At 41.0% G+C, this 24,634-nt stretch overlaps 2 protein-coding genes across 3 annotated transcripts; one reads left to right on the top strand and one right to left on the bottom strand.

Annotated features, from left to right (window-relative positions):
• The first annotated feature begins 1,556 nt into the window (after positions 1-1,556).
• Positions 1,557-14,155, top strand: katna1 (katanin p60 (ATPase containing) subunit A 1). 2 transcript variants are annotated; one of them, XR_010013573.1, is made up of 11 exons: positions 1,557-1,706; positions 5,172-5,335; positions 5,740-5,882; positions 6,715-6,895; positions 7,455-7,570; positions 9,064-9,169; positions 9,625-9,783; positions 9,879-10,005; positions 10,330-10,461; positions 10,735-10,892; positions 11,435-11,522. XR_010013573.1 is itself a non-coding variant. In XM_063001123.1 (11 exons), exons 2-11 carry the CDS (start codon positions 5,174-5,176, stop codon positions 12,931-12,933), a joined length of 1,452 nt encoding a protein of 483 aa, XP_062857193.1. In that variant the 5' UTR covers positions 1,557-1,706; positions 5,172-5,173; the 3' UTR covers positions 12,934-14,155. The 2 variants fall into 2 exon arrangements, 1 of the variants encoding a protein (XP_062857193.1); XM_063001123.1 differs by lacking the exon at positions 10,735-10,892 and adding an exon at positions 12,735-14,155 and having other exon boundaries at positions 11,435-11,561.
• Positions 14,156-15,466: 1,311 nt separating this feature from the next.
• Positions 15,467-22,689, bottom strand: ginm1 (glycoprotein integral membrane 1). Its single transcript, XM_063001837.1, has 8 exons — positions 22,543-22,689; positions 21,546-21,605; positions 20,147-20,246; positions 19,896-20,053; positions 19,443-19,602; positions 18,222-18,430; positions 17,434-17,597; positions 15,467-16,967 (listed from the first exon to the last, which is right to left on the bottom strand). Exons 1-8 carry the CDS (start codon positions 22,624-22,626, stop codon positions 16,841-16,843), a joined length of 1,062 nt encoding a protein of 353 aa, XP_062857907.1. The 5' UTR covers positions 22,627-22,689; the 3' UTR covers positions 15,467-16,840.
• Between the last annotated feature and the right edge of the window lie 1,945 nt (positions 22,690-24,634).

Genomic DNA, 24,634 nt, shown 5'->3' with positions numbered 1-24,634 from the left:
ACCAAAGGTTTGGCTATAGCAGCCCGGCCGTGTATATTGACCCTGTGGAGCTCCCGACGGACAGTTCTGGTGGAAACAGGAGAGTTGAGGTGCACATTTAATTCTGCCGTGATTTGGGCAGCCGTGGTTTTATGTTTTTTGGATACAATCCGGGTTAGCACCCGAACATCCCTTTCAGACAGCTTCCTCTTGCGTCCACAGTTAATCCTGTTGGATGTGGTTTGTCCTTCTTGGTGGTATGCTGACATTACCCTGGATACCGTGGCTCTTGATACATCACAAAGACTTGCTGTCTTGGTCACAGATGCGCCAGCAAGACGTGCACCAACAATTTGTCCTCTTTTGAACTCTGGTATGTCACCCATAATGTTGTGTGCATTGCAATATTTTGAGCAAAACTGTGCTCTTACCCTGCTAATTGAACCTTCACACTCTGCTCTTACTGGTGCAATGTGCAATTAATGAAGATTGGCCACCATTGGCCAATTTAGCCATGAAGCCTACCACACTAAAATGACAGGTGTTTCAGTTATTTTGTCCAACCCCTGTATATTTACACTATTATTTCCATAAATTTGCCCCTCAAAAACCTACAATCTTCCAATGCCTACCAATGTACTGATGTCTGTTAGGATTTTAACAACATAACAACATGACGGTACCACAACAAAACACAGGAGAGCAGGAACAAGGTGAGCATGTAAGATATGAGAAGAGCTGCTGCTGTCTGTACACACGTGGTTTCTACTTTCTGATGAAATGGGAGAAACGTACTGAATGTTGTGGAGAAAAGGTAAAACTAAAGTATCGATCCCATCACACTAGGATCGATCCGATTCCAACACCAACGTTGGTATCGATAATATTGACATTTTTATCATATATTATTTATATTATTTTGCACGAAGAGTACTTAGTACATATGTTGAAATTTTACATAACTGTACTTGATTACTGTCCTGATTTGCACACATTCACTTAAAACAATGGTTCTTTAGTCAAGTCGATGGTTCATTTGCATGATTAAAGGCTTCTTTCCATTATGAAATTGGTGTTCTATGTGAAAATACACTTAAAAAAGATTGCAAAGATAAGTGGTGGGATCGATCCAAGTATCGATAGTATCAATACTTTAGTTTTATTTTTTCAGCAGAATTAAATAACTTAATGACTTTAAGTTATTTAATAAATTTGTGTATTTAGTTTATTTTACAAAAACAACAGAACAAATACAAAAAAATGCAATGAAAGGGATAGATTATGTTTTGTTATTATATAATTGGTTCTGAACATTACAGTAATAAAAGTACTTTTTTTGCCTAAAAACTTTTAACATACACATGATTGACTAATTAACAGTAGAAAGTAAAAATCACAAAATCATTGAGTGGTCATGGCATATTGATTATACATTTATCTCTTAAGTCACGACACACTGCTCTCCCATACATGAAAGTATTCACTCACACGGGAGTCGACTCTTTGAGAATCGAGTAGCCTTTTGCCAATAGCCGCCTGGCGCATGCGCGTCAGATTCACGCATGCGTACGTCACTTCAACGGCTTTCCAAATGTGTTGCTGGACAAGTGGCAGAAGGAAGGCTAGTTAGAAACTTGTTGTAAATAATGTAGAAATTTTTGTATTTTGTATTTTGTATTTTACAGTCTCAGTCAGAACTTATGGTTTATTCTTACATCATTTTGGAAGTAAGTGTTCTTAACTTTTGTATTCTGATAGCTAGTTGCTGTGAGTTGAGTGAATTGATAGGCTAATCTTGTTAAAACAACGCCAATAACATTTAATGAGGACAATAACTTTAATAAAGAACTTCTATATTTGTATTTAAATGTTTTATGGACTTAAATAAATAAATTCACTTGAACTGTAGCTAAGCGATTTGAACTAATCAACAAGTAACATTTGAATGATGTATACACCCGCTTTTATTGGCAGATTTCAGCCCAGCAGTGTAACATTATTTATAATAATCCACATTCAGTCATCATTCAGTCATGTTTCTTTTATCTAATGTGCTAAAATGTAAACAGTTCGAGTCAAGCTTTTAACTTGTGGAGCTGTTCTTTTTCTGTGACTGAATGCTTGGAGAACCTACTGGATCCTGGTTCGTTTATGTATTCAGGTTTTTTCAAAGATTTATTGAATCTGCTTTGTCAAATATATACACACATAAACTTTAATTCTTCATTTGCAATAAATTACTTTATTTTCTACACTCTTTAAAAACACTATAGCAATATTTCAAAAACTACTTGGCCAGAAATGTTCAGATAATGTGCAAACAAATTAATACTCTTAAGTTGAAACTTTCAACAACAATCACCACCAAACCAGGTTTGGTCAGAAATATACACACAGGAACACAGGACTTAATTTTTTTTAATTATACACCTTAAGTGTAGCACTGTCGCCTCACAGCAAGAAGGTCCTGGGTTCGATCCCCATGTGGAACGGTCCGGGTCCTTTCTGTGTGGAGTTTGCATGTTCTCCCCGTGTCTGCGTGGGTTTCCTCCGGGAGCTCCGGTTTCCTCCCACAGTCCAAAGACGTTCAAGTTAGGTGAATTGGGAATACTAAATTGTCCATGACTGTGTTCGACATTAAACTTGAACTGATGAATCTTGTGTAACGAGTAACTACCGTTCCTGTCATGAATGTAACCAAAGTGTGTTAAATGTGACATTAAAATCCTAATAAATAAATAAATAAATATCCTTGTTGGAGATTATGATTGATTTTTCTGTGCCACAGCAAAGTTACAGATCTGTTATACACAGAAGCTACAGAGAGTTTAGAAAGGTGCTGAATTTTACCCTGTTTGCAGATGTACAGAAGAGCGTGCTACAGTTACAACTCATTCAGGGATACCTTTATGCTTTAAATGATTAAGAACACTATTATGCATTAAAACAATAAATTGAGATTTTTTAAATTTCTTAAATTAAGTTATTAACGAGGGCAGTTGTAGCCTAGCGGTTAAGGTGCTGGATTAGTAAACAAAAGGTTGCAGTTTCAAGCCCCACAAATGCCAGGTTGCTGCTGTTAGGCCCTTGAGCAAGGCTCCTAACCCTCAATTGCTCAGACTCTGTATTGTGCTGTAAGTCGCTTTGGAAAAAGGCGTCTGCTAAGTGCTGAAAATGTAAATGTAACGAGAAGCATGTTAAACTTTTCACATGTGGATTTGTGTGTAGCATCATTTGTTTACAAAATTTGCTTCAATTAATTTGCATTATAGCTAGACTAATGTTGTCAGGTAAAGCTTTAATTTACAGACTGCATCAGCATTCTTTGATTTGTTTGTTCGATTAGTCCCGTCTTACAATTCTCTGTTATCTGCTGACTGCTGAACTAGTTTGGATTTTTGTATGCATTAAAGCACTGTTGACATGAAACTCAAAGATTTTATATATATATATATATATATACGTGTACAGTGTATCACAAAAGTGAGTACACCCCTCACATTTCTGCAAATATTTCATTATATCTTTTCATGGGACAACACTATAGACATGAAACTTGGATATAACTTAGAGTAGTCAGTGTACAGCTTGTATAGCAGTGTAGATTTACTGTCTTCTGAAAATAACTCAACACACAGCCATTAATGTCTAAATAGCTGGCAACATAAGTGAGTACACCCCACAGTGAACATGTCCAAATTTTGCCCAAAGTGTCAATATTTTGTGTGACCACCATTATTATCCAGCACTGCCTTAACCCTCCTGGGCATGGAATTCACCAGAGCTGCACAGGTTGCTACTGGAATCCTCTACCACTCCTCCATGATGACATCACGGAGCTGGTGGATGTTAGACACCTTGAACTCCTCCACCTTCCACTTGAGGATGCGCCACAGGTGCTCAATTGGGTTTAGTCCATCACCTTTACCTTCAGCTTCCTCAGCAAGGCAGTTGTCATCTTGGAGGTTGTGTTTGGGGTCGTTATCCTGTTGGAAAACTGCCATGAGGCCCAGTTTTCGAAGGGAGGGGATCATGCTCTGTTTCAGAATGTCACAGTACATGTTGGAATTCATGTTTCCCTCAATGAACTGCAGCTCCCCAGTGCCAGCAACACTCATGCAGCCCAAGACCATGATGCTACCACCACCATGCTTGACTGTAGGCAAGATACAGTTGTCTTGGTACTTCTCACCAGGGCGCCGCCACACATGCTGGACACCATCTGAGCCAAACAAGTTTATCTTGGTCTCGTCAGACCACAGGGCATTCCAGTAATCCATGTTCTTGGACTGCTTGTCTTCAGCAAACTGTTTGCGGGCTTTCTTGTGCGTCAGCTTCCTTCTGGGATGACGACCATGCAGACCGAGTTGATGCAGTGTGCGGCGTATGGTCTGAGCACTGACAGGCTGACCTCCCACATCTTCAACCTCTGCAGCAATGCTGGCAGCACTCATGTGTCTATTTTTTAAAGCCAACCTCTGGATATGACGCCGAACACGTGGACTCGACTTCTTTGGTCGACCCTGGCGAAGCCTGTTCCGAGTGGAACCTGTCCTGGAAAACCGCTGTATGACCTTGGCCACCATGCTGTAGCTCAGTTTCAGGGTGTTAGCAATCTTCTTATAGACCAGGCCATCTTTGTGGAGAGCAACAATTCTATTTCTCACATCCTCAGAGAGTTCTTTGCCATGAGGTGCCATGTTGAATATCCAGTGGCCAGTATGAGAGAATTGTACCCAAAACACCAAATTTAACAGCCCTGCTCCCCATTTACACCTGGGACCTTGACACATGACACCAGGGAGGGACAACGACACATTTGGGCACAATTTGGACATGTTCACTGTGGGGTGTACTCACTTATGTTGCCAGCCATTTAGACATTAATGGCTGTGTGTTGAGTTATTTTCAGAAGACAGTAAATCTACACTGCTATACAAGCTGTACACTGACTACTCTAAGTTATATCCAAGTTTCATGTCTATAGTGTTGTCCCATGAAAAGATATAATGAAATATTTGCAGAAATGTGAGGGGTGTACTCACTTTTGTGATACACTGTATATATATATAGTTTTTGTATACTAATGGGTTTATTATGACAGCTGTCTGTTAAATTAATTAGATAATTTCTCTACATAAAACCAATAGCAAACTATTCAAGGAAGCGATGTGTCTTCTCCTCTTCTCTAGGAATGAGTTTGGCAGAAATCAACGAAAATGTGAAGCTGGCAAGAGAGTACGCCTTGCTGGGAAACTACAGCTCATCTGTGGTCTGCTATCAGGGAGTGCTGGAACAGATCAAAAAGTACCTATTTTCAGTGCGAGATTCATCTGTGCAGCAAAAATGGCAACAGGTAAATACTGTCTTCTTGTCTGAACAGCTTAGCCATTGGAAGGAGCATTTAGAAGTGCTCTGTCACTCCTTAAAAATAAGAAGGGTTGTGCCATGATTGGTCATCCGACATAAACACTGTTCCAAATCATGTATGAGGACCTAAATCATCTGCTGTGACGACCTCTAAAACTACGGGATCAGCTAAAAGAAAAAAAACTTCAAAGTGTGTAAGGGCACAAGTCACATTTTAAGTTTTTTTTTCTATAAGAGCTATAACTTTTTTTTTTTTCATTTGTCATTATGAGTGTTTACTCCCGGGCCGGTCATTTATGAAAATCCCCCCAGATTAAGAGATCAAAGGTACAAACATCTTACATATAGATGTGTTAATACTCCTCTGAACCTCATGCTTCCTGTGGGCAGGTATGGCAGGAGATAAACGAGGAGAACAAACAAGTGAGGGACATAATGACTACTCTGGAAAGCTTCCAAATGGACAACGCCCCTCCCAAGCCAAGCAGTTTCAGCCAAGAGAGCATCATGATGCCCATTCAGGTGGAACATAGGTATGCTGTGTAATTCTCTAGCTAATGGTATTTATTTCTTTCACTTGTATGTATTACAGGCTGCACTGTGCAGCTGGTAAAGATTGGGCTTAACATTACTGTGGGGGGCCTGTGTTTGATCTTCACCTCTGCTTTGTTTATAGGGGTATGGTTATGTCGGATTCCTAATACCTCCCAAAAAGATTCAGAATGAGGACTGACGGCTATAAATGCCCCTTAGTTTTAAAGTCAGTAACTGAATGGTGGAGTGTGGTGTGCCCTGTAATGAATAGGAAACTGGTCCAGGCTGCATTCATGCCCTGCTTATGGGTTAACAAGTAGCACCATACCCACCCTGACCAGGATGAAGTGCATGTTTTGAACCTAGGAAATTTAGCAGTAGTTTGTGCCTATGTTGTATGTGTGGTGCAGATGAGTTGCTGCAGTTGGGTGTTTATTGGTGTTTTGTACCTCTTTCTTCAGTAATACTGGGCTTTGTTAGGGAATTCTACAGAGACTTGTCATGTGAGCTGGATTAATGTGTATTGGACAACATTTTGCACATGCACAGCCCTCAATGTTTTTGTGTCATGCCACTGTTTAATTTCACATGTGTAATGTAGTATTGTTAGTTTATTGTTATAACATGACATAAACAAAGTAAATAAACAGAAGTGTGAGCATCAGATGGTCATTTGTGGTTTGATTTTTAAGCAACACTCAAAGTCTTTTTGAATCCTTTGGTAGCCAGCTATGAGCATGCCCTCATATGTTCCATAGATCTCCTACTTTGTTTTTCGGCAAAGCAAAAGTTTATTTTAGTAATTCTACACTTGTGATTGTGTGTGTGCAGGTCATCCCCCTGTGCAGCACGGAAGGCTCCTGTACCGTACAAAGACTCTAAAGCTCATGGCAGCAGACAGAGCTTCGGCCCTCGCTCCCAACAGAAGCAGTCACCACGCGTCATTAACGGAGGAAAACCTCCAAAGGGCAAAGAGAAGAAAGAAAGCACCTCAAAGCAGAAAGACGACAAGGTGCGCATTGAAGGGCAGATGACTAGATGGGTGCTAGACAAAAGGCAGGGCTGCATGTGTTCTCCTCTGCCTTCTGACTCATCCTTGTGTAACTTGACACTTGTATTTGATCTGTAGCCTCCAGCTGTATTTACTTTAAATGACCAGCTTGTGATACCGGTTTTCTTCATCAGAGCAAATACAGGCAGTTAATGAGAGCTAAGCTGTCATTTTTTTGTGATTAAAGCTGAAGGTAAAGCTAAGGTGAAACTAAAGCTTGACCTAAGGTAGCTTACAAAATAAAGACAACAGCCGATAATGTTACATATACGTAAGCACATGGACAGTACAATACACTTTTTTTCCTGTATTTATGGCAGAGTAGGCCTACATACTAGAACAAACCTAAAATGGTGTTCATGTCCATGTCGAGCAAAGAAAATCAAGAAAACTGACACGTTTTTATTTAAACCACTATTTTATGTGGAACTCATTCAATATGTATTCTTATCTGTAAATACAACCAGATTGGAACTGCACAGCTTCAGTTAAACTGTCTTACCCTTTTCTATGTCTCCAGAACAAACCTGAGATGTCCGAGCCAGAGGTAAAGAAGTTTGACAGAGGAGGAGAAGACAAAGACCTGATCGAAGCATTAGAGCGAGACATCATCTCCCAGAACCCTAATGTCAAGTGGTGTGTTCTCACCCTCTCCTCTATTCTTTAATTCATAGTGGTTTTGATTATGAGTATGTGATAAAAAGCACTTCAGTCTAAATATAAGTGCTGCTAATTATAGACAAAAGCTGTTTTGTACCAGGTTACATCTCATTTGCATAGTTTTGCAACATCATGTTTGGGTAGACTTCCTTCTGTTTTTATTTTTCTGTTCAGGTCTGTGTGAGTCACAAAGTCATAATCTTCCTTGTAGGATAGTACTTGAATTAGTAGAGAGCAGATCAGTTAGTTATGCCTTATATTAATTTATTAGTCCAAACAAACCATCATTAAATGTCAGTGTTTATTTTTAGAGTTTTGGAATTTACACTTTACAATTTATGGAAAAATTAATAAATTACTCTAGCCCACTACCACTGGAGTTCAGAGTGCTAAACCCCAGTAGTGCTATCAGCCGGTCGGGTGTCTACATACAGACATGATTGGCTATATTTTGAGGGACTTATGACCGAGGCCCTGTGATGGATTGGTGTCCTGTGCAGGGTGTGTTACTGCAATGCACCCAGTGAGTCCTGGAAACCAGACCCACCCCAACCCTGACCAGGAAAAAGTGGTGGTATATCATGAAGATGAAATAAAACAAGTGAGCGTTAATACTGTAACTTGAAGCACATGCTTTGAAGAACCAATGAACAGTTTTGCACAAGTGTGCCTCAAACTCTAAAATTCATGTATTAAATTAAAGAAAAAAGTAAAATAGAAGCATGTTCACTAGTGCTGTCAGACTTTTAGCCGTATAGTGTAGGGCTCTGTAGACCTTGACTTCCCAAAACAGAACTGATACATAATCATGTATGCACTGTAAACTGAACCACGTGAGTGCCATGTAAACAGCCATCAAACAAAACAAACTCTGCAGAACTTGTTGTTTTAATTCATGTTGTTGAGAGTAACTTAAAGTTTCCAGTTGCATCTTGAGCATATTTAACTATATTGGAATGAACTGCTAGCTGCCCACTTTCTGTGTTTAAAATACACATTCTGACTGCTCAACTGCTCTGATCTTGATGTTTATCCTAACATTACTGTTTTATTTTACTGTAACATTATATATATACTGTATATTTTTTAATTTATGTAATATATCCCAGAATAGTGTTGATGTCAAATTCTTAGACGTTTAATATTTTGTTTGGTGGTTATAAGGTTGTCTGTTAATGGCTACGTCTCAGTCAGTGACAGTCGGGTTATTATAATCAAGGAAAATTTGCATTCCTAGGTTGTGCCCATGTTTTGCTTCCTCTTTTGCTGACTACAGAATGAATTATGACTTGCTTTGTTTAGTCATGGTCCACAGCTGTGGTGTGCTAGAAAGAATGGCACATCAGAACATTTACTCATCCACAAATGAACAGAAATTTTAGAGCATCACCGCAGTAAAGCTTTGGTTTGTCTGTGTAATCTGCTGCAGCCTCAATGTCATGAAGTCTAATAAAAGTCTGCACTTGCAGGGATGATATTGCTGATCTGGAGGATGCCAAGAAGCTTCTCAAGGAGGCGGTGGTTCTGCCAATGTGGATGCCCGAGTTCTTTAAGGGAATCAGGCGACCATGGAAGGTACAGCGGAAGCTCCGAAGTAGCACTTGCATCAAGCCAGAGAAATGCATTTTCTGAGTAATTTCTAATCTAACAGCGTAGCCAGTGGGAGGTGCTCTTGCAGTGCGCTCTCAGTACTGGTCCCAAGCCCAAATAAAACCAGGAAGGTTGGAGAATCCTAAAATATGAAAGCAGCCGACTGTGAAAAAACTCACGTAGATTGAATTCAAGGGCTGCGTCCCATCCATGTGCCACCAGATGCATAGGCATAAAATAGTAAAGACTAAAACAAAACAACTATAAAAACACAGTTCACAGTACCAAGTGATGGAGCCTAACAAGTTTTATAAAAAAAATCTGTTCACTTTAAATGCAATGGACTAAAATGATGGGATTCATTGCCATGTGCACTAATAATTTTTAGGAACTATCTAACATCCCGACTCTGTGTTTGTTGTTCTGTTGTATCACTCCAGGGCGTGCTGATGGTGGGTCCCCCCGGCACCGGCAAAACTCTGCTGGCGAAAGCTGTAGCAACAGAATGCAGGACCACCTTCTTCAACGTCTCCTCTTCCACCCTGACCTCAAAGTACAGAGGGGAGTCTGAGAAACTTGTACGGCTGCTTTTTGAAATGGTGAATGCATCTGCACAATCTGTCTACTTGCAGACTTTCCTCTATGTTTACTAAGTCATATGGTGAACTAATGCAAGTCATGCTACTGTGTATAGGCCAGGTTCTACGCTCCAACCACCATCTTCATAGACGAGATCGACTCTATGTGCAGCCGCAGGGGAACATCGGAAGAGCACGAAGCCAGCAGACGAGTCAAAGCTGAACTGCTCGTGCAGATGGACGGTATGTCTGTCGGAATTTGTGCCCATTTGGTCAAAAGAGCATTTGTATGGCTGTGGACTGATGTTGCTCAAGAAAGGCTAAATTAATGTTCCAGTTTATTCTAAAGCTCTTAAGTGAGATTGAGGTCAGGCCACTGGAGTTTCTTCATGTCTTTATAGAGCTTGCTTTGTGCACAGGGTCACAGTCAGAAACTTTCGAAGGGGTGTTCCTATACTTCCATATCATGTACTTACGATTAAATTCAGTCACTAGCAAATATCTGCAGGTAAAGTAATTCCAAAATAAATTCCAGTCTTTTTGAATGATTGATGTTTGCACGTGCAGGTGTTGGAGGAACGTCTGAGAATGACCCATCCAAAATGGTGATGGTCCTGGCAGCCACTAATTTTCCATGGGACATCGATGAAGCTCTAAGACGTCGACTGGAAAAAAGGATCTACATACCTCTACCTTCAGGTACCATAATATTCGAAACGTCTTAATAGATGTACACAACTGGAGTCAGATTAAAAGTCCATGGAACGGTGGTCCGGGTCCTTTCTGTGCAGAGTTTGCATGTTCTCCCCGTGTCTGCATGGGTTCCCTCCGTGAGCTCCGGTTTCCTTCCACAGTCCGGAAACATGCAGTCAGGTTAATTGGAGACACTGAATTACCTTATATGTGAATGGGTGTGTGTATGTGTGTGTGCGTATGTGTGTCTGCCCTGCGATGGACTGGCGCCCCGTCCAGGGTGTTACTGTGTGTGCCTTGCACCCATTGAAGAGCTGGGATAGGCTCCAGCACCCCTCCGTGACCCTAACTGGATAAGCTGTCAAGAAAATGAGTGAGGTTGGGGGAGAGGAAACTTGTCCAGATGGTCAAATCTACGCCAAGAACCACCAAAATAGGTTTGTCATGAACAAAGAGCAGCTGAAACCTGGGTTACCCTGGCCACAGTCAAGTGAGCTTTCCATTGCCATGACCTTAAAGCCTCTGCTCCAAATCTTGAACCTCCATTAAATCACACACTGATCACAGAAACAAAGATAAAGCAGCAGTAGCTTCTTTTTTTGCACAGCGAAGTACAAGCCCAAAGTGCCATCTAATTCATTGCCAGAAGGTGCCAGTTGCGTTTTGGCAGGATGCCACTGTTCCAAGTACTTTAATGGGTGCAGTGAATCTAGTCTTATTTATATGGGCACAAAGAGGTGACCAGCTGTAGTCAGTTGTAAATACTGACAAGGAAAAAAGAAGCCAGATTACAAAGTTAATTGACATTATAAAACTCAGACGTCTTTGTCTGAAAAAAAACCCTTTTCCCCCAAAAAATAAAAGAATTTGCTATGAGCTGTTTGTGAACCGCTGCATGTTTTAAGTGTGTTCTTGTCTGTGCATGTGTGTGTCTGCAATCATGACGCTGTGCATGTCTGCATGCTTGTCTGATCTGAAGCTAAGGGCCGGGTTGACCTGTTAAAGATTAACCTGAAGGAATTGGAGCTGGCTAACGATGTGGACATGGACAAGATTGCAGAGCAGATGGAAGGTTATTCAGGTGCTGACATCACCAATGTCTGCAGGTACTGCCTATACTTTTATCTTTTATTTTTGATGTTGCATTAAATAACGAGCTGTTTGTTTGTTCTGTCAACATTAGTGGTGGCTGATTTCTTTATGAACGTATTTGAACTTTGTGTGTATTGTTTAAATGCAAAATACAAACCCTTAGTCAGACCTGCACAACCTGCCAATACCAATCAAATACATGCTTTGATGTGTGTTTAAGGGATGTTCAATAAATGACCTTGCTGGGGCATAATGTGGTAAAGCACACCAGCCCACCAGTGCCGTCATCTTGAGCTCACAAGTTCGAATCTCAGTTATGCTAACAGCAGGTTGTGCACCTACAAACAGTGATTGGCAAAGGGAGGGCTGTATGTGGGACAACCAGAAGTCTAGAGCCAGAGGATCTGAGAGAAGGGTTGGGACAGTAAGGAAGAAGCAGCTCACTGATGTAGACAGCGGTGAGGCCATGAGGCAAGGCCAGATCATTTTGTATTTAATACAAGAAGATGGTGGAACCAGTAAAGCTGATGGAGGATTGGAGTGATGTGGGCAGAAGGCTTAGTAAATCTGAGTTACAGCCGGTTTAGCAGGAAGACCAATGAAAAAGGAAGTTGCAGTAATCCAGGCCTGAAAAGATAAAAGCATTTACAGACGTTTTAGGATCTGGGTGGGTCCATGCGATATAAGTGGTAGTAATCACTCTTAGTGGTAGTTCTGATGTGCAGCTCAAATTGAAGGGATTAAATAAAGACACTTAAGTAATTACTTGGACCGGTTTAACAGGTACACCATCCACGTTTACAGAAATGTGTGTACGTGTGCTGCCCTGTTATGAGTGTTGCCATGTGGTGTCTGCTGACCTAGTACAAAGCCATTTCAATTTTAGTGCTGAGCAAATCATCTTGTTGATTATAATTTTAGTTGGTCGTGCCAAACCAGCATCATGTTAGTGGTTAAAAAAAAAAAAAAAAAGATCAATTTATATCAAATCGATCAAATTTGAGTTTTTCTGTCTGATCCACTGGTATATTTCATGGTGTGAAAGCATCTGATGTTCACTGTGACTGGACATATAAACGTAGAGTCTCAGCAGCTCCTTTGGCCTGGTCGATGCTCTGTGTCAGAAGGAAGAAAGGCCAAATTGAGAGTCACTGGTTATCAGCCACCAATAAAACTGTCTGTTGCAGGGATGCGTCTCTGATGGCCATGAGGAGGCGGATTGAGGGTCTGACCCCGGAAGAGATCCGTAACATTTCCAAAGACGAGATGCACATGCCCACCACCATGGATGATTTTGAATCTGCCCTGAAGAAAGTCTCAAAGTCCGTTTCTGCTGCTGACCTGGAAAAATACGAGAAGTGGATCACAGAGTTCGGCTCCTGCTGAACCACCTCACCAGTCTGGGGGTCAAAATGAAGTATTATCCAGTAGTACTGTAGCACTTAAGTACTGAAATGTGGAGGGTTAAATATCTGTATCTTTCATGTGCTGTAGTTTTTGTCACTAGGATTATTTAGTGTCAAGGGGGAAGTTTTTCACCCGACTGAAATTACAAGAAAAAGTCCAACTGATTAAATTCACAGCTTCAGGTTTCCAGAAATAAGTGGCTCAGGGTGAATAGTTACAGTTTAATATAATTGGCTGTAATATGTAACTTTTTCCTACTGGTTGTTCATACTGGTTGGCACAGTTTTACACCGGATGCCTTTCCTGACACAACCCTCCTTGTTATACCATATTGGGTTTGGCACTGAGAGCGCACTGACATGAGCACCTCTGTTAGGCCTCGTAGAGGAGGTGCCTTAAGCATAAGTGTCTTTCACAAACATGTTCTACTGTTCTATCATTCATATTTCAAAGCACAAGTCTCACTCAATGCGGAGTGGTTGTTTATATTGTTAGGCTTCAGCTAAAGGTGTTTTATTTCTGTATTGTGGCTGTTTTGCTTTACCTCAGCAGAGTTATTTGTGTGTACATATACAGGTATATGTCACATTGTGCCTTCTAGTAACAATATATTTTTGTTTCAGCTGAAAAAAGAATCAGTAATGATATTATTATAACAGAAACGGATCAGTTACATTTCATTCATGCGACCTGCAACCTGATCTGGTGATTCAGCACTGAGAGGTTGGTGGACCAGATAAGTGCTTCTTTCTGTACACTGTGAATAAGGTTTCATCTTTTATACTGCTTTACACACACACACACACACACACACACACACACCTACAGCACAAACAGACTGTGCTGCTTTGTTTTCCAAAGGCATTGTCTCTGAGGCCAGGTCTGTTGATCTGTTGTGATCGTGTATGTACATGTAGACCAAATATTTTATTTTCCAAGTGCCTGAAACGTTTTTAATATGTCTGAACATTTGAATAAAAAATCCAGTGATACAAGCTGCACAGCAGCCATTACTTCTATGCACTACTGCCAATCAGTGGCCTTGTTAGTGAGGTAGTGAAGCAAGGGTTTTTCTGTACCAGTAAATGTTTCACTCTGGTGTTGCCAGTACGTCTGTGGGTGACTGTGGTGTGAAAAGTGATAATACATTTGTTTATGTAAATTAACTAAGTTCCATGGAATAAAGTGTTTCACAATAAAACTGTTGGTTTGTTTTTGCTTTTTGACCTTCTTTGTTTAGAAGGAGAGCCCAGCAATTTATTTTTATCAATTAAGTTATACTTTCAAAATAATTAAAAATACTACAATTTATGAAAGGTCATTAGGTAGTCCAGCAGTAAATCACACTAGCCCAACACTGGGATCCAGGGTTGGAATCCCAAGCTGTGCTATCAGCCGGTCAGGCATCTACGAACTAGACATGATTGGTTACATCTAAAAGATGCACTGACGGTTACTGCATTGACCCAAAAGGATCACCTCTGACCAGATGATGCACGTCAATGACACAAACATGGTAATGACATGGCAGTGTGTGTTGGTATGAATGTAGCAGGTGCCACAGCATTGAAATGTTTAAACGTTTCAGCCTCTGGAACACATATCCAGTCAGCACTGGTTGTTGATGTACAGTAGAAACCAGAGCTAATTTCTTTTTTTAAAACGCTTTTTGACCTCAGGATGCTCTTGGCTTTATATTTTTTAAATCCCATCAACACGACGGCACAAGCTAATTCAATAATGGCTATAGCACAAAACAATGGGAAACAATTACAGCACGATGCCTTTGACCCTCAGTAACTTGCATTTTATTGGTCACTATAAGTCAACTTAGATAAAAGCCATCTGCTAAAAGCTGGAAATGTGAATGTACACTCTATGTAGTGCATTATGCAGCATGTATGAAGTGATTTAGGGTGTTTCTAGCTGACTTGGTTTGTAAGGGAAGGAGTTACAGTGACATTTTAACTATTTATTTGCATCCCAGTTCATAAATACTCGTCCTGGTCAAAAAACAACCTACAGATGTGGACGTGCAGGTTAACCAGTGTTTTTGTTTTCTTTATTTCATTTTAAGTGCCTGTAACCACTGATCACCACCGATCCTTTATTAATATTTATTAATTATAAGGGTTAAAATGCACTATATGGTCAAAAGTATTTGGACACCCGACCATGAGCTTGTTTGACATCTTATTTAAAAAACAAATGGCATTAAAATAGTGACCTAAAATGTGTGATCTTTTCAGCTATAACAGCAGACACTCTTTTGAAGGCTTCTCACAAGACTTAAGTATGTCTGGAAATTTGTGCACAGGGTGAAACAGTAAAGAACTTTTCAGCCACAGTTAAGTTGGATGCATATAATATTCTTTATGTAATAACCTGTTAGGGCTGAAACTCATGCACTTAATCATTAAAAGGTGTGTTCCAATACTTCTTTCCATATAGTGTATTACTATAAAATATGATTCTACAACAAAACATGCAAAACAAGAATTCTGACCATAAATTAAATCCATTCACTGATTTGTCAGATCAGAAATGAGGACAAAGTTTAATGGTTTTGTTTCAATACATGTATAATTACATCACGCATTGCAAGAATCAGTTCACATGCTCTTAATGATATAATATCACAAACATCAGCTCAGAAGCAGAACTGTATTCCATATATTGCTATTCAACATAAATACAATGTTTCCATCAAACAAAAGCGACTGAGAGTTTCTGTTATATAGGGCATCATCCGAACGTTGCGTTCACACTGGCAGTTTGCTGCGAGGTGGTTACCACTGGATGCTTCACTTCATGATCAGGGTTTCCAGATGTCTGCTGTTGCACTACCAATTAATTGGAACTGCAATAGAGTAGACTTGTATCCAGCCAACAAAAATGTTATGTACACCCACAGAAATCCCAATAAATTACTGAAAGGCAGTTTATAATCTTTATTACTTCACTAAATCTGCCCACCCTCATCAGTAACAATCATCATCCCACCAGCATCGCTGTGGCTTGCCAGCCATTATTAAATAATACTGACTGCTGAACATTTTGTGCGTTTCTGCACTGCCAGTGTAAACGTATTATAAAAACCACATGGTTACATTTTTGGTAATCTGGAGTAAAAAAAAAACCCCCGAACAAACATTGTTCAACTCGAGATGAAACCCAGCTCACTGATGACTTTGAAGTATCACAATGAAGGTGGGTCCAGTGTCACCTGGAAACACTGGTAAACTGTTTAGGATGTATTCCTGTCTTGTGCCTAAACACTTGCAGGTCAGGATATGATTACCCATTCACACATTAACACACTTCTGGAGGCAATTTAGAGCAGCCAATCCACCTTCTTCAGGTTTTAGGGAGGTGGAAGAAAACTGGAGTACCCAGAAAAAATCCCCATGCAGATATTTAAAAAGAGCATGCAAAAATCCTTACAGTCAGCGCCCAAGAGCCTTTAAAACATCCGTCCATTGTTATTTCCTGCTTCTGTTATAATGACCAGAAATGTCTGGATGGTGGCTTTCTTGGAGGTGTACATACATTTACCAATCCACAAAATGTAATGGTCCCAATACTACACCGTGTCCTATTTGATGACATCTCAATCACAGAGTGACGTGAGTGCATAAACACATCATCACACACAACAGAATCGTTTTCCATCAGCACAGCGCTGTAGCAGCTGGCCAGAACGAAGAAGAGAGGATTTTAAATCTAATGTAATGCTTCAGTGAAACGACAGCACTCCATGTTTTCAATAAAGAAGAGCAAAGCAATTCATCTGAGTTTATAAAGTGCTACATTTGGAAAAGAAAACACTCACAGGCATCCGTACTGAAGGAAATGCCACGAATGGAAAAGACAAAAAAGATCACATTCAGTACAAGTTCTCCCTCAAAGGGTTCTTCTCTGTCTCCGTCTCGTCCTCCAGCTCCATGTTCTCCACCAGGCTCTGCTTCTCTTCGTCCGGCATCAGAGTGTCTGGATTCAGGTGAAAAAATCCCCTGCAAATAGAAACAATCTTTAAGACTTATGATTACAGCAGACTTTAATTATGGCTAAAGGACTTCATTCTGGTCTCGCACTTTGTGATGTTTTTCTGTTGTCTCAGACTTGGTCGGCACGGCAGTCTCGTCGGACCGTTTAGTCACTAGTTACTAGAGTTAAGGCAGAAGAAAGCTGGACTTGGAATCTGTGTTTCATTTCATCCCCAGGGTGTTTAGAGTTCAGAGTTCTGTGCAGGCCACTGGAGTTTACACCAAACTTGTGAAACCAAGTCTTTATGGACTTGATTTGTGCACAGGGGGGCAGGAGCAGTAAAAGCCCCTTTCCAAACTGGGAAACCGCACATGTTCATGGGTGGCTGAACTCAAATCACCCGATAATTAGAATAGGTCTCCACATACTTTTGTTCATCTAGTGTAGCCGCATACGTAAAATCGACCCAATGTTAGCATTAAGATTTCTTACTTGTGTTCGCAAGTGGGAAACAGAAGGTCCAGGATCTTAATGATGACGGCAGAGCCAACGACGCCCACGACCACCACCCACATGATGAGGAAGAAGAGGGGCAGAGATTCAGAACAGAAGCGCTTCAGCCTGTCCCTGAGCTCTTCCACCCACCTACACACCATCTGCACAGATACAGAGCAAGAAAATGCACATCAAAAACTGAGAACTCTTGTACTGCAGTGTACCACTGTGTTCAAGGCTTTATCACCACCAATGCATGAGGGCTGGTACGAACCAGCATACTGGCATTTCTCTCTCAAATTCCCATACCAATTGTCCACACTGCAAATTACCACATGACCAAAACAAATTTGTACTCATCACATTTTCTTCGCATTTTACCCCCCTTTTCTCTTAATCTGGGCCTGACTGCAACTCTTCTGTCTCTTGTACACCCTCTTAGACACATGTGCAGTCTGGCCACTTGTTTTTACATGGCAGAGGTAGAGAACATTGGTAGTGTGTCATCGCTACTTTGCTGTGCAACAGCGACGCCTACTGTCTGGTCCAGGTGCTGCCACTAATGGCAGAGGAATACATAAAGCATAGCCTGATTCTCTGTGTGTAATAAAGTCTCTATAAGAACCTGTTGCTGTCTGGTAATCAGCTGAAAAGAGACGTGAAATAAGTCAGAGTAGACGCAAGTTAGACTGCAATCGCAGGTGTGATGGGGAATTGAATATGATTAAATTATTACATACGTCTATACACCTGCCTGTGGATACTGTTAGTGTTTGGTTCCTTACGTTGTAAGAAGAAGGTGCCTGTCTGAGAGGAACTTCTGGGAGCAGATCATCTGGATTAATTTTCTCCTCTGGTGCAGACTCGTACATCATGTTGGGTTCCATGCGCAGTGGCGTTTCGGGGAGTTTTCCCGGGGCGGCTATTTCCTCCTGTGTGGTTTCAGCCTGCCGCAGTGGGTAGTGACTGGTGGTGTGCAGGACCGGGTCATCGTCTAGAGGTGAACAGAGTTAGGTGAACTTCTCTATATTACTCTTTTAAAATAACTCAATCTTCATTGTTTTTATATATTCATTCCTTTTTTATTTTCATCAACTGCTTCATCCTGGTCAGGTTTGCGGTGGGACAGGTTCCACCCGGAAACACTGTGCGCAAGGCAGGAATATACTAAACAGGTAATCAAATTATTGCAGGGCTTTGGCCATCAAACCTCACCCACTAACCCAACTTCCCCACCCCAAGAACAGTGCCAATTAAGTATGTGTTGACCCTAGTAGACATTTTATTTTTTTTATATATTCTTTATGTATTTTCTCCCCTTTTCCTACCTTTTAGCGCGTCCAATTGCCCCACTGCATCATGCCTCCTCTCCACCAATGCCGATCTCTGCTCTGATTCAGGAGAACCTCCGACACGTGGGCAGCATGCCGTATGCATTTATCACTTACACTTTGACGAGTGCAGTGCAGTGCAGCTGCGTGTATGAAGGGACACACCCTAAGAGCACTCTTTTCTCATCTATGTGCAGGCACCATCAATCAGCCAGCAGAGGTCATAATTGCATAGTCATGGGAGAGAGACCCCATCCGGCTTAGTCCCGTTCATATCTGAACAACAGGCCAATCGTTGTTCATGTGGCCGCTCAGCCTTAGCCGGCAGGCAGAGCTGGGATTTGATACGATGTATTCGAGATCCCAGTTCTGGTTCCAGCGTGTGTTTTTACCGCTGTGCCACCTGAGCGGCCTGGTGAACGTTTTATATTAAACTTTTCAGCAGCGGGTTCGAACACAGCCGTACTGTGTATGAAGACTCACACTATGCTCTCTGGAATAATAGGAATCCACCATTCTTCATGTTGGCACCCAACCTTCCCTCGCTCAGACATGCCCTGTGAGGTCAGTAGCACTTCTGAGATTCAAACTCTTGTACTTACTTGTATTTGTTAAGTTTTGGGGTTTTTGCAGCTGTATCTGTGGGTTCTAATGGAATCTAAAAAAAACACCTACCTTTTTTAAAGAAGTACTCTTCGAACATGATGACATCATTTTCCCGAGGCATGGCTGCAATCTTGCTGGATCTTGCGGGATAGATGTTGTGTACTTGGGTTACCTCCTCAGAGGTTTGATTCATTAACATTTTCACCTCCCACACATCCGGCTGCCAAACCTGCAGTTTCACATGAATCATACAAAAACTAATCAGGTTCAGTAGTAGATTCACTTTCATGACAATGTGACATACAAGTACTGGATCAGTAGTAACACCACCATGGGCATTGCACCAATTGCACACACTAAAGTTACATGTGGTTTAGGCCATGATGGATGCCATCATTTGAAGTACTGTGGCTGTCTGCAGATTAAGAATGGTAGGGGTGGAGCTTAGTACACTATTTTTAATGCGAGTAGAGATATAGCAGCATATAAACCTGTTTACATTGTGTTAACTGGACATATTACCTTCTCCTCACCCAGCTGGATCATCTCCTGACCCAGCGTGAGCAGCAGCACTTCGTCTCCTGCATCGTTCTGCATATACGAGTGATCCAGCATCAGTCTCAGCACGCTGCTGATGAACATATCGGCTCCGTCACTCAGGCTCGCGTTACTGTCATCCACTGGGACGGAGAAAAGAATGGTTAGAATAAAGAGAACAAGAAATAATGCAACACGGGTCTGATCACGATTATGCATTTGCTGTTGAGCCTTACAGAGCAAAGCCTGACACGGCATCCTGGTTACTTCCGAGGGCTTGAGAGGAATTCCATTAACCATGGTTTTGTTGTCCACCAGGGAAACATTCAAGCTAATCTAAAACAGAATCACAGAAAAAGAACACACACATTTCAGGGCTGTTTATTATTAATTATCCATTTAAATTATGTGATTTCATTTTCATAAACCACTTTATTCTGGTCACGGTCACAGCAGGCCCAGTTTCACTGGGGAACACAATCCGTTGCAGGGCTTCAGCCAATTCAACACCCCTTTAGCACACATGCCAACTGATAATGATCAAAAAAGCTTCAATTGATGTTCCACTTCATTCCAAAGCTGTTCAGGGACTGAGGTCAGGGCTCTGTGCAGGCCACTGGAGTTTCTTTCTTTCTTTTTTTAATGCATTTTCTCCCCTTTTTCTCCCCCTTTAGTGCATCCAATTGCCCAATTGCATCATGCTTCCTCTCCACCTATGCCGATCCCTGCTCTGACACTGCTAACCCACGCCCCCTCCGACACGTGGGCAGCAAGCCGTATGCATCTTATCACCCACACATTGGCGAGTGTTGTGCCACCTAGCGTTGTGTAGGTGCCTCTAATCAGCCAGCAGAGGTCGTAATTGCACCAGTCTGACAGAGAGAGACCCCATCCGGCTTAGTCCCGCCCATCTGAACAACAGGCCAATCGTTGTTCATGTGGCCGCTCAGCCTCAGCCGGCAAGGCAGAGCTGAGATTCGATACGATGTATTCGAGATCCCAGCTCTGGTTGCAGCGTGTGTTTTTACCGCTGCGCCACCTGAGCGGCCACTGGAGTTTCTTTTAACCAAGGTTTTTTTTTCATGTCTTTATAGACCTTGCTTTGCGCACGGGGGCACAGTAATGCTGGAACAGGAAAGGTCATTCCCTAAACTGTTGCTGCACAGTTGGAAGCGTATAATTTCCTTTGTCATTAAATCATGTAACCTGTTAGCAACTGTTATGGCTATAACCAGTGAATTTAACAATTAAAAGGGGTTTGCCAATACTTTTGTCCATGTAGTGTACTTGTTTACAAAATTACATATTTAGTCCCTCTATGAGTTTTTTTTTTTAAAGATGCCAAAATATACACACAAATTCTCTCAAAATACACAAACCCTGAACAAGCATATTTGGGGAAAGAAATATTATTTTAATGTGTATTTAATAACTGAACAACCAAGGCTTCAGTGACATTCATGTCCCTTAGAAGTGTGCGTCAAGTTTCCAAATAATCAGTTCCTCTTTTCCTGTGGGCATCCTTCATCCTGATCTATGAGATCTAAGCCGTGTGACTCCAGGGTTTACAGTAGATGATACTTTTTGATTTAAGCAACTGAGCAATTCATCAGCTATCGTGTTGTTTATGTTTACCTGCACATTGTAGGCTGATTCCTCATTTTCACTGACTGCTGTCACGTTGATTACATTTTCCTGTGGACAAACATATATTTCATATAACAGCATAAAAATAATATTAAATATAAATGACGCAACGACTGAATGCCACTACTGAGCCTGAAATGCCCTTAACTTCCTTTGCTTAAGGGATGCTGCTAAATGGTTGACTCAAGCTTTAAAAAAAAAAATGGGTTATGCAAAGAATTCCATCTCACTTTTACTTCTGTGTGTATGTATGACAATAAAATGGCAATTCTAATCTATCAAATATATAGAAATATTTAGAAGAGTATCCAGTAATATGCATTCTACTCAATCCCATGAATAAATAACAAACTACTAAATAATTCAAGACAGTAGATAAATATAGAGTTTCTCATATATTGATGATCCTAGTAACCGAACTGCACTGTAGAATTTCATTTGGATCTGCACTGGGTAAAGTATATTAGCATGCAAACCAGTAGGTATGTGTATTATCGGGTTAGATCACCACTAGCGGTACAGCTACTGTTCTTACATACTATCCTGTACTTAGTATGCGTTCGGTTTCGTAACGTCGGAGACATTTTAATCCTACCCGTTTTCACATAAATCCCACCTCCTTTCCTATGATTGGCCACAAAGCAAACTCCTAACCAGGTCAATTGTTTTATTGGGTAATTGTGACTATGTTTATTATTTTTTAGCCAATTGTAAGACAGAAGGCGGGACTTACCTGAATTGAGGTGTGATGAGCAAATACAGTTAAAAACAAATACGCTAGCAAGACGAAAACATACAACATACAACCAAGCTATAACAGCTGAGTAACCCAAAATCACCTCAGAAATAAATAAATAAATAAATATTATTTAAAGACAACGAATAATCAGCAATCCGTAAGGTATCGTTAGCCAACATCAAGCGATAACTAGCAAATAGCCTCGAATGGTCTGTTGCCAGCGGTTTTAGGGTTTAATTCACTCACCGTGTTAAACAGTCGCGTCTCTGTCGAAACATAAACAAAAAGTGAAGCGAAAATTAATGAAATTATTCGCCAAAACGACGCCATCGTTGACAAATACAGCGACGGGTCCTTCGTCTGTCAGAAGTCTGAACGCGAAGAGGCGCTTTAGTGCCGCCCAACGGATAAAACAATGCTGCCTTCAAGTGCTGCTCTGGTTTCTAGAGTTTTCGGTTTAGGAATTCCTTGCCAAACCGGTTTTACTGACAGAAATGTTTAAGCTCCTTCACATTTATCATGATTTGTTCTCACTTTGTAGCATTTTCTCAAACAATTAAATAAAGCAATAAGCCACGAGAGGCCGTGCATTACTGTGATTTTAGCACGGGGATGACGTTTTTGGCACGACGCGAAGCGGAGTGCCTAAAACTTCTTTCCCCGTGCTAAAATCATAACAGTAATGCACGGTCTCGAGTGGCTTATTGCTTTTATAAAACGGCGGTCAACAAAAAATATAAATGTATTTATCGTGTATAAACTTACAATAAAGCATTCTTCCGCGACGCAAAATAGTTCGATTAACAGTGTTGCTAGGCAACATGAGGGCGAAAATAACATTAACTTTTTCGATTCAGTGGCGTATTAATATGGAATGATGTGAGGTGGTCCTAGGTGTGAGTTTATCGGGGATTTTACAACGGCTTCGAACGCGGCTCAGCCAATCAGATTTTAGGACCGGAACTATCCGTTTTATAAACGCATTTTTAGTGAAACCAATTGTAATTTGGATGTAAAGTTTATAGGACTTTTTTTTTCAGGTGCTCTTGTATTTGAGGGTCACCACAGTCGATAATTCTGGTCTGCATACTAGGGCTGGGCGGATCGATCCAAATATCGATAGTATCGATGCCAACATTGGTATTGGAATCGGATCGATACCTCAGTTTTACTTTTTTCCGCAACATTTAGTACGTTTCTCCCGTTTCATAAGAAAGTAGAGATCATGAGTGTACAGCAGCAGCTCCTCTCACATCTTTTACATGCTCACCTCGCCCCTCCCAGGAGGCTCTGCTGTGTTTTGTTGTGGTACCGTCACGTGACTGAGCGGCACTGAGCCCAAACGTGTAGCAGTGAGTGAGAGAGAATGGAGTTCTTTTTGAATGCTTTGCAGATACAGAAATAGGGGCGATTTTATGGAAATAATACGTATTTAAAGTACGAACGTACCTTACGCACTTTGCGCACCTTCACGCAAATTCACGAACAAGGCTAAACGTAGGTCAGGTTCGTGAATCGGAGCATGCGCAGTGAGGCTTTCATTCCGTGTTTGTGTTTTGATGAGTAAGTGCTCTTTTCTTTTGAATTTGTGCTTATAAATGTAAACAGATTTGTATTTATTTTTTATTTTAAATTAACAAGGACATATATTCGGTCACTGTTAAAAATGTACATATTTATTCACCTGGCAAGCACAACTAGGTGGTATGAGTTAGCCGCTTGGTGGTGATACGCCATGAGGGTAACGTTGTGAGAAAGTAAAGCACCAGAAACAATAAATCTACAACCCTACTGAGAGCAGCTACTTACAAAGAAATATGTATTACAATATTAATATCATAGGGTTATAAATACAAAGTAGTTATAGAAACAGAAATCACTGCAATTAGCTTAGCAGCTAACACTAGTGACTAAGCTAACAGGTACCAATGTTGACCTTGTATATTAACTCACAGCTGTAATGTCTTTCGTATAGTTAGTGTACTGCACACAGTGCACAAGTCTTTATCTTTCATAATAATAATAATCATGGTGTATGAGTTATTTGAGTTTTAGTATCTCTGCTGTGAACTAGCTGGCTAGTTTAGGTGTTGACACTTTCACACTGCTGTTCTAACCTTATTGGTAGGGGTGGGCAGATCGATCCAAATATCAATAGTATCGATACCAACTTTGGTATTAGAATCGGATCGATACTTCAGTTTTACTTTTTCTCCGCTACATTTAGTACGTTTCTCCCGTTGCATTAGGAAGTAGAGATCATGTGTGTACAGCAGCAGCTCCTCTCACATCTTACATGCTCACCTGGCTCCTGCCCTCCTGCTCTGCTGTGTTTTGT

This window comes from Trichomycterus rosablanca, chromosome 9 (assembly GCF_030014385.1).
Source record: "Trichomycterus rosablanca isolate fTriRos1 chromosome 9, fTriRos1.hap1, whole genome shotgun sequence".
Lineage (NCBI taxonomy): Eukaryota > Metazoa > Chordata > Actinopteri > Siluriformes > Trichomycteridae > Trichomycterus > Trichomycterus rosablanca.
Note: the sequence above shows the minus strand (reverse complement) of the source record. Positions and strands in the feature narration are given on the sequence as shown.